This window comes from Mugil cephalus, chromosome 6 (genome assembly GCF_022458985.1).
Source record: "Mugil cephalus isolate CIBA_MC_2020 chromosome 6, CIBA_Mcephalus_1.1, whole genome shotgun sequence".
Classification (NCBI taxonomy): Eukaryota; Metazoa; Chordata; class Actinopteri; order Mugiliformes; family Mugilidae; genus Mugil; species Mugil cephalus.
In genome coordinates, this window is record NC_061775.1 from 20,506,318 (window position 1) to 20,522,547 (window position 16,230).

At 42.7% G+C, this 16,230-nt stretch overlaps 1 protein-coding gene across 1 annotated transcript; it reads left to right on the plus strand.

Moving 5' to 3' along the window:
• Window positions 1-8,859: 8,859 nt before the first annotated feature.
• si:ch211-262h13.5 (uncharacterized protein LOC571127 homolog) lies at window positions 8,860-15,061 on the plus strand. Its single transcript, XM_047586186.1, has 7 exons — window positions 8,860-9,246; window positions 10,193-10,303; window positions 11,218-11,305; window positions 12,026-12,192; window positions 12,617-12,724; window positions 13,639-13,725; window positions 14,358-15,061. The coding sequence occupies exons 1-7, from the start codon at window positions 8,911-8,913 to the stop codon at window positions 14,820-14,822; spliced, it is 1,362 nt and encodes a 453-aa protein (XP_047442142.1). The 5' UTR covers window positions 8,860-8,910; the 3' UTR covers window positions 14,823-15,061.
• Window positions 15,062-16,230: the final 1,169 nt, after the last annotated feature.

Here is a 16,230-nt window from a genome sequence, read left to right on the forward strand (position 1 = left end):
TGTTTTGCGAATGAGCTTTAACTCTCATATAATCAAGCGGTTTCTCACAATTCTCTTAAATTCTAGTCAAGCGAGACTCCACTTTGAGGACTTCGAATTAACTGGTTGCATGACGCCCCATGTCATCGGGTGACGGTGAACTGCGAAAAAATTGTTTCCATTGCACTTTTGCGACACACTGTTATATTGAAGTGTCTGAAAAACCACCTCATGAGAGCGTAATAGTGTTTTAGCAATAACTGAGACGTTTTTCAAAATGTAGGAGTTTCTTATGTCAGTTTTTTGTTGAGATTTGAGGTTTTGCACATTTCTAGGTGTAACGCAGAAAGTGAGGCCCAGGTTGAATCTCACCCGTTGTGCTGGAGTTGTGCTTTTGAATCGCTCATCAATTGGAGGCAGGTATGTGTAGAAAGTCTTGATATCTTAAGGATTATAGGCTGTTCAAGTTTGTTTCTGCTGCTCGGGCAACAAGAACAACACTGCAAGAATTAATCCAACAGACACAGCACTTCAGTTTTATCTTGGGAAGTACGTAGATTCTATTAAGATTTACAAGAACCATCAAATCTGAGGTATAACTAAGTCACCAAGTTTGGGTAAATCCAAAAAGGTAATCAAACCAAAGATGCCCCAACAGAATACAAATCCAAATGCAGTCCAAACTAAACGATGGATGAAATAAAAGTGACACAAGGAAGACATCCATGGAAACTTCAGGGAGAAAAAAACACAGATGTTTTAAGTAAAGACTTAAGACATCTGCTTAAGATGTCTTAAGCAAATTATAGACAGCCAAGGAAGAAAAGTCGACAAGACACAATGAGGATCACGAGGAAGCCAAACAATCACAAAATTGTAAAACCAATAAAGACACAAGGACAAAAAGAACACGCAAACTAAATAAAAGTTCAAATCAGAAACCCAAGGCATAATAATCAAAAAAGTTCAAGCTCAAAAACAAAAGAAGAGTCCAAATTTTATTTCAGATAACATGACAGTCCATCTTGCCAAGATTTGACCTCTGAAAACCGAATGTGTCGCTGGGCGCATGTTTGCAAATCTGCACTAAGGATTACCCTAAGTACGTCACAGTCTACGCTATCCAAAAAATTACAGTGGTTTCCGAAAAGCTCAGGTGTACTCTTATAAGGTGCAGTAAATTCAGCCAGAAGTTCCAGGTCTTCTGGAAAAATCGGCAAAAGCACTACTCACAGGACATTTTTTGACATTTTATCATCAAAATAAGTCCAGACAGACATTTTGAGGCTGAGGCGGTAAAGAGTTTCTGCTGATCCACAGATGTGTGAACCATTCATGTCCTGCCAAGTCCGGTCATCTTCTAAGTGGGTAAGTGCCAATTTATGTGCAAATTATCCTCACAAAGATGAACAGAATCTCTACCTGCCTTCTGCGTCATGTGGTTTGTCGATCTGATTGGTTGAAGTCGGCCCATGACGGACAGATGGTTCACCCGATAACCTGCCAACTACTTTAGGTAAGCGCCTGTTTCCAAGAACAACTTCCCAGATGGTTCTGTGTGACAAACCATCTGTCGTGTCAGGTTACACAAACGTTACAGGCCTTTATGATCCTGCATCTTTCAGTGGCAAGACTGGAGGTAGTGTGGTATACAAACAAGATGAATTCTATTTAAAGCAGGAGGTGAAAGACTGCCTCCTGTTACATACCTGCAGTTTCTCTTCTGTATTACAACTAGGTTTTATAGTGATCCCACAGTGGGGAAGATTGTTCTCTGTATTTAACCTGTCCATCCATACGAAGCTTAGATCTGTCCCCTCACAATCTGGCCCTCTCTGCCCCCTCCGGTGAATGTGGCCTGTAGCTCTACTTCCTCATCTTTTCCCTCTTTCATCTTTTCCCAATCAGTCTGTCCTCAAATGACACGTCACTACTTCCATCCAATGAACTATTTGCGTGGCTTCTCCAGGCCAATCATTCCCTCGCCCCTGTCATTCTGTCCTCATCCTCCCCATCTCCACCTCTCTGTGGTCATCATAGTAGTCTTCATCATCTATACTCCTTGGGTCTCTTGGGTCTACCTGTATCATCTGAGATTCAGGTCTAATCAGGACACCATCACTCTCGGAGACTAACCACCAAACTATTACCTTGCACATTTCCTCATCTCCATTTGATCTCTCCTAATAGAACTGCTTTTAGGTTAGGTGCCTAGCTCAAGGGCAATTCTGCCCTGGGTGTACAAAAGTCAAACTCATTGAGCCTACCCTGCCAAATACAGTATCTGCTGTTGGATATGATCTCTTTCACATCGAACTAAAAACAATGTGAAAGGGGTTTTTGACCCAGGTTGATTTTATTGGCTCGGCTTCAACATGAACAGGAATGTTGTGTCAGCCTGATAATTTTCACAATGACGCTGATGTACCTGCCTGGCACATTCTGATTTTGTCACTGGACGGCCTGTCAGACTGTGTAGAAGCTCCAGGGCTGCGAGCAGCTCAAAAACAGGGCAAAGTTTTTCCTATAGTTACTCCTATAAGAGACTGATCTCTGAAGGGCAGAGATTTTTGTTAATTTTTTCAATCAAACAAATTAAATGTGTTGTTGCACGATCGTTAATGGAAGCACATAGGTGAATTAGCCCTATTTCATGCTCAGGAAATCACACCGGGGAATTTGGACGTGAACTGCGCATCCGCGGCTGTGTTTATATACAGCTTGTTAAGAAACAGTGATATGGCACACTTTTTAATCGTTCAAGGCAGCGCCCTGGCTAGACCGTGAGATCTGCGAGCTGCTCTGCACTGTAGAGAAGAGGAGATTTGGCACACTTAAATGTGTAATGATGACGCATGAGAGGGAGGAAAAAAGCAGGTACGCAGCTCACATAGTGAGAGTTCAGACCCGGGAATGCTGGCGATGTGAAGGCACACCAAAGGTGGGTCGACCCCGGTCTGAAAATCCCGTGTCAAACCGGTATTTCCGATGTGAAAGGGGTGTATGTCCACCAGTCCTACCTGTACCTGTGCTTTATTTACTTTAACCAGAGCCTTCCTTAAAATCTTAGCACTGCTGTCATCAATAGATTTTACAGAGACAAGATCATTCCAAATAAAAAAAACAAAAAAACAATGGCATTAAGTGTCATTTAGGGTATAGATCTCTTTACTGTTCTTCTCAGAAGTTCATGGAGACCAAATCAATAAGACATTGAATATCGGATCTTCGTGTCTTATTTTTAAATCTGTCTCAAAACCCCTGACAACCACAGGCCAATGTTTTGGGAATACACAGTCACCAAACAACCGAGAATACAGCCAATCATGTTGCATGTGTGTACACTTCCACTCATTCTCCTGCGGAAAGTAAAACCTTGTAGGTGAGAGAGCTGAGAGGAGAATGCCCGGACAGAAAGCTAACCACCCCTGTCAGCCAAGAACAGAAATATGAGGCTGCAGCGGAGACGGACTCATCAAAACTGGACAGTTGACGACTGGAGAAAAAAAAAAATGTAGCCTGGTCTGATGAATCTCCATTTGTGCTGAAGCTGCTGGTGGTAGGCTGAGAATTTGACATCAACATGGCTGCTGCTGCTGCTGTTGGTGGTGTAATGATGTAGGAAATGTTTCCGCCACACTTAAACTAATGCCAATCAATCAAAAATGCAGACCACGTGGATCCCTTTATGGCCTCAGTTTCCCATCTTCTAATGACTACTTGCAGCATAATTTTTATTAGGAACATCTGTGGGTGGTGCACACTTGAAACTCTCATGACTAGGGTCTGTTAACAACCCTATACTTGCTTGCAATTAGAGGAATCGTTCAGATTAACATGGTTTTCTACAATTAGTGGTACTCTAGTGCTCCATTAATGGCCAGCTGTCTTTATTTTAGCTTTTATTCTTAGATATACTATCACCTGGATAACTGAGAATCCTCCAAAACACATTGTGCTTTAAAACTACAGTGGAATTAACCAGTAAACCCACCTACAACATTTTTTTTTCACACAAAAAAACAACAGAAATGTGCAAATGTTCCTCATAAAGACAAACACGCCGTCCATAGGGAAGTACATAGACTGCTCGCTAGCTTCCAGAGCTCCTCAATCTGCTGCTTGTTGTGTTTCCCCTTCAGCGCTCTCCTTCTACATCTTATGGTTCGTTGATCTGATTGGTTGATGTTAGCCCGTAATAAGCAGATGGTTCATCTGCCAAGTAGTTCTGCAAAATGAGAGATTTGCAGCTGAAAATGTGCAGCTGTCAAACTTGCAGACAGAATCTCAAATGGTTGTTACCGACTTGTTTTGGAGTCTGGAAATCGGCACAGCCTACCAATGCAATACTATTCTGTGCTATTCTGTTGACTGTATACTTGGGTAGAAGTAATCAATGAGCCCATCTGGACTTTTTCACTCTCGTTGCACATTCATTTCATGTTTCCCTAAACAAAAACTGCAAATAAATCATTAAATCCATGGTAAATTAATTTTGATTATCATGATGTTACTTAACCATAACTGCATTTTGCCTTGCAGTCATTTTCTAATCTGTTTTGTAAAAGGCAAATAAAAACCTAAATGGTACATGTACTTAATAAGATAAGAAATTGCGAGAAAACAAGTGTTATTTGTGCAGCGCAAATTATAAAGCCGAAGATTTTGCATGTTCAATACCAGGTTAATTCATCTAAAATCTATTCTAAAAGTCACATGCAAATACAAAGAAAACCATAAAATAATAAAGTGCTAGAGGCTTCACGTCCTAGAGCCTGTTCTTATTTTCTCTCCTGCTGCTGCTGCTGCTAACTGCAAGAATGAAAACTTTTCAAATAAAAAGTGGTGTTTCTCTCATTTACTTTCTGCTGCAAGGAAAAAAAAAGAAAAACAAGCTGAATACATGACAAGCAAATTACTGAGTCTAAAACCAACTACTTTATCCAACTGAAATGACTGGCATTCTCTGCAGCAGCGGTCACAAATTCCAATCAACTGTGAAAGCTCTGCGAGCGTGAGCCCAATGGCTTGACCAATTACAGTGAAATTTAATGGGTTTAGCATCAGCGTTCATGTTTTTTGGCCACAACAGAGCAGGGAACAGGTCTTCCAGGGGGGAGGGAGGGAAAAAAAAGTTTGAAACCAATTAAATGAGGGAATTATCCTTCCTCTTCTTCCTCCTAACTCCCTCCTCGTCCTAATGTCTGGCCTTCTCTGTGCAGACTGTGACCAATACGATGAGCGAGAAATCCCAGCAACGCGGCGTGACAGAAAAACAGTGAAAGGAGAGCACAAGACGAAATGGCGAGGAGAAGATGAATGAATCAGGGAGATAAAGAGGATGATTTTCTAAAGATAAAGCCTGTGCTGTAATTTTGTCCTATTCATTCAGAGAAATCTGTGAGTGATGGACAAAGTAATGATGAAAGACAAACCGAGACCCAAAAGTCCCAGGTAGATTGTGATTAGAAAAAGAACTGGCATTGGCCTTTTTTTTTTCCTTCTTCTTAAATGTGCTGTGCAGTAGAGGAACCAATTCTTTTCCTGTTTTACTGCCAAGCGATGTGACACGGGAGGAGGTTTGTGCCAGCATTTCTGCCAGGAAATGTGTTCTTGGCAAGGTGGAAACGTTTGAAGCAGCGTTTAGAGGCACGGTAGAAAGAAATTCTCCACCGAAAACAATGCTAATGAACTTCTCGGGAAACAGCATTGAGACGATGTCAGAGGGAAGGAACTCTAGTGAAACCTTTTAAAGCAGTGGTTTAGACTTTCTCTTCTCTTCTCTTCTCTTCTCTTCTCTTCTCTTCTCTTCTCTTCTCTTCTCTTCTCTTCTCTTCTCTAACCCCAGGCTCATTGCCGTACAAAGTGAACAGCAGGGGCCCCGGTGGCAGCACCACCCTCCCCCCCGCTCCCGTATCTGGGCCTGGGCATCGCTACAGCGTGGCATCTCTCCTTCTCCGCTGCGAGCAGAAGGGGAGATTACTCTGTGCTCACATCAAAGGAGGTTTGTCTAACTTGGGTCTGGCGTTGTGCTGGTAGAGCGAGTCCTTGGAGCAGCCTCGCCGTTCTTATCTCTCCCCCACAGACTCTTTCAGCTTTCTGGCGCAACACAACTGGCTCCCGGTAACACTGACGCATGAATGCACGGCTCTGCACGGTCAAATGCGCACGCAGACAAACACCAGTTCACGTTCTCTTGTGTGACGACACACACACACACACACACACACACACACACACACACAACATTGAGGCAGCTTGTTTTTTTTTTTTATTGCCATTATGATATTAGTAGAATTTGTTCTGCTGAGTGAGTCCCCCTCCCTCTTCCATCCTCTGCTGTGCGCTGAACCTGGTTCTGTGAATCTTTGAAATGGATTAAATGATCATTCCTGGACAGACACTTACAAAAAACAATATGGTGTTAAATACTTTAACGAGTCAAGGTGGACTTTCATCCAAAACGTGAATATACCAACAAAAATATCGCCTTTTAGATTATATTTAATGGATATGGATTATTTTAAATCTAAAGATCAATGGAAATTGCTTGAATGAAATGTTCCATAGTGAGTTGTAAAATGGAAAAGTAAATAACACTGACTAGACCAGACACCCCCCCCAGCCCATAGCAATGACACTCCTTGATGGCAGCAGGACGCAGCCTGACACACGCTCACACACAAAAATGGTTTAGCAGTGGGCTGCCACCTGCACGCTGCCCAGTGAGCACTTTGGAGGTAAGGAGCTTGCTCCGACCACAGCTTCATGGCTCCTCCAGGCAACAAATACACCTAACACTTCACGAATTAGCTGCTTAACATGTACCAGCCCAAACTCTGCTGCTGTATTTTGATCTCCATAAGACCTGGCTCTCTTCTCTTGCCAACCGTCATCAGACTCCACAACACTGCAAACAAAACTCCAAATATGCTTCCTTCAAGTTGGGGCTTGTTTATTATGTTCATGAGAAAATCCATACGACCTTTTATGGTATTCACGGCTTCAATTTCAATTTTCTGAAAGCTCTCAAGTTGTGATTTGAAGAAATTTTAAGAAAAAGCCTGACCATATGCGGACCATAATGCCGTATCTTACGTGCACCTCAAGAGCTTTGACTGGTCCACTTGGTAGCAGCGCGTTTCCGCTGTAGTATTTCCGATCCATAACGATGGAACACATTAAGGAAAGGTTAACTGAGGAGGTTCGGAGATACGAACATTCGTACGACTCGCAAAAGTCGCCATTGTTGAATGTGAAGCAGGAAGTAGAAACAAGTATTAACCCCACTGGCAAAAAAAGACACGGCGCCAACTAGCATTTGGGGTGTTTACAGAGCGAGCCAAATTGACGAGCGCACAAGTATAAATGGCTCACAGAGACGTTGGCTACGTGGGTAAGCTAGTACTCCAAAAGAGCCTTTAATGAGCCTTTAGCCTTGGCAGCCTCTGCAATCCAGCTGTGGTCTTCTCACGACTTAAAATACACAGCTTCCATGTTGTAAACAAAACCTCATGAATTCCATTTGAGGGCAGCATCACAGTCACATTATCTTACGACAGCCATTGCACATATGCAGTAGCTGTGGCTGTACACAAGTTTATTTTCTACACAAACACCACAGATTTACATTCGTACAAAATGTTTCCTAATGCATAAGATTTTCTTGCTGTCCGTTTTTCCACATATTCCGTTCCTCTCGTTCCAACGTTGCCTCCTCTGACTTTGGAACCAGGAGAGCGTACACAGCAAAACTGAACTTTTCAGTTGTCTATAGGGGCGCATACTTGTCGCATCATTGCGTGCACCTCAATGTTTCAGGACAAAAGTCAAACAAATACAATAGATCCAAGCTTTTGGTCTTTTTATAGTAAATAATAACAGTATATTTTGTTGAATCCGTAGCTAGACTAACTGCAAACTGTCTCGTAGACTGAATTTTACTCTGGCTAGAAGGAAAATAATATCCCATAATATCAAACGACTCCTTTAAAAGTCAAATCGTCTTGTTTCTTAATTGTCCGCACAGAAGATCTCCTTTGTTTCTCTGTGCATGATAGACAGACTGAGACAGAGGGGCTCTGTGTGTGTCCCAGCCTGTTCTGAGCCGCAGTTACAGACGTTAATCGATCTTGTCGTGAACAATGGAACCAAAGTGACTGCTCCCAAAGTGTGAACCCCACCCACAACGCGCACACAGAGCCGAGCCTGGCGTTCTGTTTACTGCTTCCAAACAAACAAACAAACAAAAACAACTACACGTACTGGAAATTAATCTGAATTTATCTTTGGGAACAAGCAAACAAACACAGGTCTGGGGAAAAATAATCAAGTAATAACCATTTGCCATTGCCAATTAAGTAAATTCAGATTAAGGATTAATGGTTCACTTAAGATTAAGAAAGATTAAGATGGAAAAATACAAATATTAGAGTTAAAGCTTCAAAGACGGCGGAGAGTCTAATGCAGAAAGTAATTAACTGGATATCAGTGAATCATTAACCCAGTTCTGCCTGGACAGATTTCCCTCCAGCGCAGCACTAGGCTCACAGTGACCCCTACTGGACAGATGGTAATATTACAATAACAAAATTTAAAAAAAATGTTAAAAACGAAATAAATAAAATCATTCACCACACTCACAAACTGTTAGTTCATTATAATAACATTAAATACTGGCTTGTTAAAGCTTATTTTGCTTACTTTAATAGACCACACACGCCTCTCTATCAGGATAGAACCCACAAAATATATTATAATGCCTTTATTATTGGAAGCACGCGGGAGGATTGTGAACGAACAGTTTTGACATTTACTCTATTTCAATAAAGGTGTGTGTGTTCCTTCCTGGGGTTAAATGAATGGCCGCTGGAGCAGTTGTTCACAAATACCAGCCCTCTGCCGCAACTTTGTCCTTGGCTCCGTTTCAACATGTTTTCATTCCAAAAGTCACCGCACGGATTGAAGGCAAACACCAGAGAACAAACTTCACTCCTGAAGCGCCTCCGTCTTCTTCAGCTCCTGCCCCGAGCCTCCGCCGTCATGGACGAGTCCATCTGCGGATTATTGCTGCTCTTGTGCGTCCACAGTGTCCGCGTGTCCGCGGAGGGTTTTGTGCTGATGCCCGTTGAACTCGCTCCCATCCCCTGCAACGACAAAGCGGTGGAGAAGCTGTCCCGTCTGGCTGTGACTTACATCAACGAGGACCGCACAGAGGGCTACAAGTTTGCCCTCAACCGCATTGCAAATGTTCACCTGCACGCTCAGGTCAGTATGTGTGAAAGGCTCAGCGGGGAAAGCTGACAGTAAAATTCATTGAGTCCGTGATTTGTTTCTGCTTTACTTTGCTGGAGGGGGAGAGGTTCTTTATCCTCATGCTGCTGCTGCTCCTGTAATGCCATACACTGATGGATTTAACTTGCCTTAAAGATTTGTCTTGTTAGAATCTTATGTTGTCTGTCACAATGTGCTGACTCTCAGCCTTGGTGAAATGATAATGGAATTAAACTCTCACTGTGGGCTCTGGTTCCCAGTATAGGAACCACTGGATTAAATCAAAGCTCTGAAAGACAGCAGCAATTACACTAGTGTTCAACTACTAAGCACTGAAAGCGACAATCAATATTTGCTGTCTGCACTTGGCTGTAAACGACCACCATCAGCGCGTGTCACTTTTAACAAATGCAACATTAAAATCATACTTTCCTCTCCTTGAAATGAGAAGCTCCTTCCTGCTCCTTTCACGCCTCATGAATAAAAACGGCCCCTAGGACCTGAAGCGACTAATAAAGTCCAGGTCATTTTGGTCCTCGACTGCCGGGACAAACCTTGCACAACAGACTTCATGAACTTCACGCTGTCAGCTGCTGAAGGCTGTCGCAGCCCGGCTGTGGCACAGATCAGGCTTTTTAACGAGGCTAGGTGACATGAATAGGCTGTCATTACACCTGCTCAAAGTGTGGACATTTGTTTTCAGGCCTGGGATCAATACCATACAAAGCCTTGTATTAACACAGAGCACCTCCTTAATGGCTCCTTAAGCATATAACGGGACAAATGACAACACTTGTCGGGAGACTTCTCATAAATTTGAGCCTCAGGTGGAAAGAAAATCCCAAAAGACTGATGCATGTATTATTATTCATATTGTAGTCCACGCAGCGCTGTTTACACCCTCCCTCTCTGTTACCTGTGTTTGCCTTTTGAATGTCAGGGCCCAGCAGGCAACGTGTATTACCTGGACCTGGATGTCCTGGAGACCAAGTGTCACACAGGCAGCCCAAAGCCATGGAAACGATGTGACGTCAGGCCATTCATGGAAACAGTATGACACACACGCATGTACAAACACACTCGTTTACGCTGGTGCTATATTTGAGAGGACTTGTACGAGTTGGCGCATATTGCTGAAGGGCAGTTTAAGGAAATGACACTCACGTTTCAGACACATAATGTTAAATTTCTAGCTTTGTTTTTTTTTTCTATGTTTTACTCATTTTTAAAAGCCATACTTGCTGCTTACTCCATTTTATGTGTTTGATACTAGAAAATTAAACACCTAGTATAATATCTGATCTCTTGCAGATGCAGAAGCCCTTTCATGTGGTCTTAACCTCCTGCGACCCGGTGTCCTCATAGGGGGACTTTAAGTTTTAGGTTTTATTCTCCTTCAGTTAAACCCGTTGTCCTCATTAGTGGACGCTTTAGTCTGCCATCTAGTGACAGCGAAGGTTAAAACTTATTTACTTATGCTTATTTCTAGATTGATATGACGAGCAAATTTATTTAAATTAGCAATTGTTGCTAATTAGCAAGTACTCGTTTGAGGACGTTGGGACTTCATCTTTTACAATTTTGTTATTGCACAGCCATGTATTAACATAAACAGTTTTAGATTTTGTCACACATTGCTGACTTCTTTATAATATAAATCATAAACCTGAGAAGACCTAGGTCTTCAACAGGGGGTCCGTGACCCCTAGGGGAAATGTTGCAGAAAATAATGAAAAAATAAATAAAAATAATGAAATAATCCCAGTGTCCACATATGAGGACATAGTTTTTTTTCAAAAACTACTACTCCCTGTTCAAAGATGATGCTTAGTTGTTATACGTCGTAGGTCCTACTAATCCTAAATACCTTGGAGGAATTAAAAATGCATACCAAATAAAAGCTTGGGTCTCAGGAGGTTATAGTGTTTGTGCCAACTGGGAATTTTTTATCATTTTGTACTACAGCAAATCTCTGGCAACTGCAACACCACCATCCTGCACACACCAGAGGGCTACTCCTACCTGTACAGCTACGACTGCGCTCTGGTGCCAGGTAACATCACCCCACAGCTATATTCAATGTTTTTACACTTTATTTTGATGCACCTGCACAAAATGGAAGGTGAAGGCCGAGTGGATGAACTGAACCGGTTAAATCAGTTAAAATACTGCATGAACGTAATATATTTCATCATATTACATTTAAAGACATCCCGTTTTCATATTTTTAAATCATTAGCACTGCACAGCTCAACAAAGGTGTAGATTTAAGAGGAAAAAAAAATAAAAGACTCCCCCTGGACACTTCCATTTCTCACACAGAGGCATAACTAATAACATTAACTGTGGCTTACAGGCATAGCTAAATGGACCCGAGCCTTAATTAATTGATAATCAGTGACAGATGTGTATTTCCCACCATGGTAAATCAAAATGTCGGCCGTGAAAACGTCTGTTGGTTCCACCCGGGTCTCAGTCTTAATTTTAATGTGGTGCTCATTGTTGCGATTACTCCTTGGACTTAACATCAGTCATTCTGACTGTTTAAACTTTCTCTCGGGTTAAAGTGCATTGTGGGAAGTTTTTCTAATCGCTATGTGTGTAAAACCATAGACTTAAGAAGAGGTTTAATCATCTAAATTGATCCAACCATGCAGCCATTCAAGCTTTTGCTAGATATTGAGCCTAGAGTGTGATTCCAGAGCTTTAACATAACATGCACCGCGTTTCATTAGATGTAATGTTTTCTAAATCCATCTTCTGCTTTCTGTAGATCCACCAGAGAAGCTCCAGCAGACCTGCCCCACCTGCCCCCAGCTGCTTTCCGTAGACAGCCCCGAGGCGATGATCGCTGCTCGCGTCACTCTGGACTCCTATAAGAGGAAGTCCATGCTGGGTGCACAGCTCGGAGTGAAGAAGATCACCAGGGCTGCAGCACGGGTACGACTGCGTTTAATAACTCTGTCGCCCTGAGGCTGATTTCATTGCTGAACCACGCGTCGAATGTCATATTTATGAGGAAATTACGCTTCAAAAATATCCCTGGGTTTACATGAGCAGGCGGTAAGGTGCATCTTTGAGCTTCTGTGTGCAAGATAAGGACTGTTACTGCTCGACAATAACCATTAGACGGTAGCATTAGAAGAAGCAGACGAGGTGCGAAGGTTTACTGAAGGTACTACAGTCTTGCTTTTGCTTGGGGACCAAAGCGCATTTTATTGCTCCTCTTTGAATAGTTCAGCTTAGGGATCTAAAACCAAGATGACAGGCATTACAGCGCAGAAAGCAGACCATCCCTCGTGAACACGTGCGAGTTTATTTGTGCAATTTGCCCTTTTCTTGTTTCATTTCTGTTTCGTTTCAGACGAGGCCGACGAAAGCCAGCTTTGTGGAGTACACAGTCCAAGACTGTCCAGAAGGAGTAACAGAAAGAGGCACCTGCCAGCGACTGACAATCAACTCAGACACACAGGTACCCGACTTGGAAACCTTCTGTATTTATTGTCCTCTCAGTGGCCGCTTTATTAGGTACACCTGTACAATCTAAAGCAAATATTTTAGAGGTCTTCAGGCCAAGGACTGATGCAGAGACAAAGTAGGGACCCCGTACCTACTATAAATATACATTATATTATCATTTTGCATTTAATACTAAGCTATTTAAATAAAAATGTCTATTTGAAAAATATTAAATCTGTGAGGGGAAATTAAAAAATATATATAAAAAGGTCTAATCAACCAAACATTTTGCGCGCCCCCCCTAGCAGTAACTCCGCAGACCCCCGCAGGGTCACGGACCCCCTGTTCAAGATGTATGTTTTACAGTTTTTCTGAATTGAACACGTGTTTTTGTCAGGTGGAGTCAAATTAAAGTTAAATAAAAAAGAACAAAAAAATCAATGCTAACACCTCTCAGAGTTATCTAGGTCAGCGTGACGTCACATGATCTCATTAATAAACATGAGTGAACTGACATTTTTCCACGAGAGCCAGCGGAAAGCTACGATTCCTGGCAGAGCTGTACGGATGAGAGAATCTAATAACATGTCCAATGAGTCTGTGTTTTCTTATTAATCGTAGTCCTCAAAAAATGTCTCTTTAAACGGACCAAAAATTCATTTTATTTCAAAGCTGAATATATGCAAACAGTGTGACATTAATTTATTAACGTTGTTGCAAAAATAAAATCAACCTGCCAGAATCTTGCCTAGTATCTGTGAAGTGGTGTACCGAGTGTTACTTAGTAATTAGTCCTTTTGCTAATGAAATCCTGACATGAAAGATACATATTAAATTCATTAGGCCCTTCTTGCTCTATTCAGTTTCTTTTATTTCTTTTTATTTATTTTTTTTAGTGACCCAGTTTCTAAAATCTTCTTTTCTCAGACCGCAGGTTTCTGTACTGGATCCGTGCATGGAGACGTGAACGTCCAGCCAGACGTCCAGGTGTCCTGCGAGATGTTTAAGATACAGGTACCGAAAGCTGTTGAGAAATGTTGATAGTTTTAAGGTGAAGAAGCGCCTTTAATTTCTAACGAGACGTTGGAATGTATCTGTAAGATACGAGGAAGAGTGCACAAATGCGATGCGTGTGGGTACTCTGACATTTGTCATGGGATATTTGACTTACAGAACACTTCCTATATGAAACACAGAAGCAGATATGTTAAACAATTAATGTGCGGAACCTCCAAAAGAAAAGCCACTTTCGCAGATGTACGTCAGTCTCTTCACTCTGCTGTCCCGCGAGCCGCAGAACATAATAGCCCAGCGGCTGACCTGCACTTGATGAGCGTTTTATGCTCTGTTTTGTTTCACATTTTAACTGAAGCCACCTTTATGATGATAATTTAACTCTGCCAATGGCTGCCTCTGGTCATATAATTATTCTGTCATATCGTTCATGCTGCGTTTTTGTGTGTGTTCAAACGTATACGTGAGGTTCGAAATTGTACGTCTCTGTGCTATAATTATGTTGTCCTCTCGGTTCTTTTTAGAGCCGTCGGAGTGTAATGTAATACTGCGCGGCTTTTTTCGCAGCCAGCCGGGGTGAGTGTGCGCGTTAGTCACTTTGTGTTGATGTCGCCTTGTTCGTCTTCCCGCAGAACGTCGACGTCCTGCAGCCGGTGAAGCCGCAGGTTCACGACCTCCTACCTGAGCCTGAAATCCCCACCTTCCCTCCCGCGGTCGACGAGCCAGCTCCTGACCCCCCGTTGCCCACCGCCGATCAGCCGCTTGAACCTACGCCTGCCCTCCCTTTTCCCGTGGACCCCTCCATCGCCGTTAACCCCTCTGTCTCTCTCAGCTCTTCTTCCAGTGAGTCTGAAGAAGTTCCAGTAAACCAGCAGTCACCTGTTGCGGGAACTTCGGACTCATCCTCTGAAGAAATCGGCGGCCCCTTGGCTCTGCGTCCGCCGTTCAACTTCCGCTACCAGAGGCGTGAGCGCAAGAAACGCCAGGCCCTCATGGAGACCTCCACCGGTCACAACCCCGTCTTCCTCTCCGATTTCCCCAGCGGCCCCTCTCCTTTCAGGTCCTGTCCCGGCCCAGCCCGATACACCACCGTTTAGCTGCTGCTCCGCTCCGCGTCTGTTCGTGTAGGACTCATCCAGCGGGAGGCGGGACCGATAAACCGCTGGATGCTTGAAGTAATTTGTGCTAATGAGAGAAATCCTATCTGTAGCAGTGCTTCCGAAGCAGCCGAAGCTTAAACCTGTATTAATCGTCAATAAATCTTTTTTTAAATCTTCTGCCAGCTACTTGAATAACTGATATTTTATATAACCAATAAAAGACCTGAAACAGTCAATTCATCAACGAGTTAATTAATTGACACGTCGCCGTATGCCAATAATTCCAGCTCATAAATTTGAGAGTTTTCTGATTTTCATTTGTTTATTCCACTATTTTCTCCACTGAACTTGTGAAAGCATTCTTCTCTCAGTCTGACGCTCCCAGTTTTGTTGCAGGGCCAAAATATGTGTGTTCCTACAACTGACTAAATTACTGAATTCCCCCATAAAACATAATTGTATGTGACGATAATAGGTCCGTTTAATGTTTTACTTTGAACCTCCTCCAAATGGTTTTGAGGGCACAGAAAAGAATAAGGGCTGCGTATAGGGGGAACTAAAAAAAAAAAAAAAAAAAAGAAGTTGTTTTTGAGTTTTGGAAAATTAAAAAAATACTGTGAGACAGACAGAATTCACTGTTGTGGGGTGTAAGTATTGTGTGTGAAGTTATACTGACGCTGAACCATTCCTTAGTTATTCTGCTATAAGTCTAGGTCAGGGGTGTCAAACTCATTTTAATTGGGGGGCCACATACCCCCCCAGTTTGATCTCAAGTGGGCCGGACTAGTAACACAATAGCATCATAACCTATGATTAACGGCAACTCCAGTTTTTTTTTTTCCATTTCTTTTAATGCAAAGAAGAAAATAAACCATCATCTGTTTAGACCGGGGTCTCAGTGTTGTGTTCTGTCCACTTCTCTCACTAACACAGTGGACAAATTGAAAATAGAAGATATTTTCTTTGGAAAATTGCAGTTTTCTGTGTAATTTTCACACTTTCAAATTACAAATTCACCCTGCAAGCCAGATTTCACCCTCTGGTGGGCCGCTTTTAGCCCGTGGGCCGTGTGTTAGACACCTGTGGTCTAGGCCTCTGGGGGACTTCCTATGATGCACTATGAGAATCAGCCGGCCCTCAAGCAAATAGGTCTCCCAATATGAGCTCGATTAAGTTTTTGTTTTTGTAGGTTCTAAGGCTCTGGCTTTTGGAGAGCAACAATTTGGATCGATATCTGACACACAGAGGTTTGCATCCCACCAAATGGTACCGCTCAGCAACTTCACGCTTTAGAAACCGCTCCAGTGAAGCAGAAAAGTTAGGGTTCATAACAGCAGGCCTCTTCACCACGGGGCTCAGCCTCTCCCCACCAGCACCGAGACTAAAGGAAAGCGCAAACATCTCA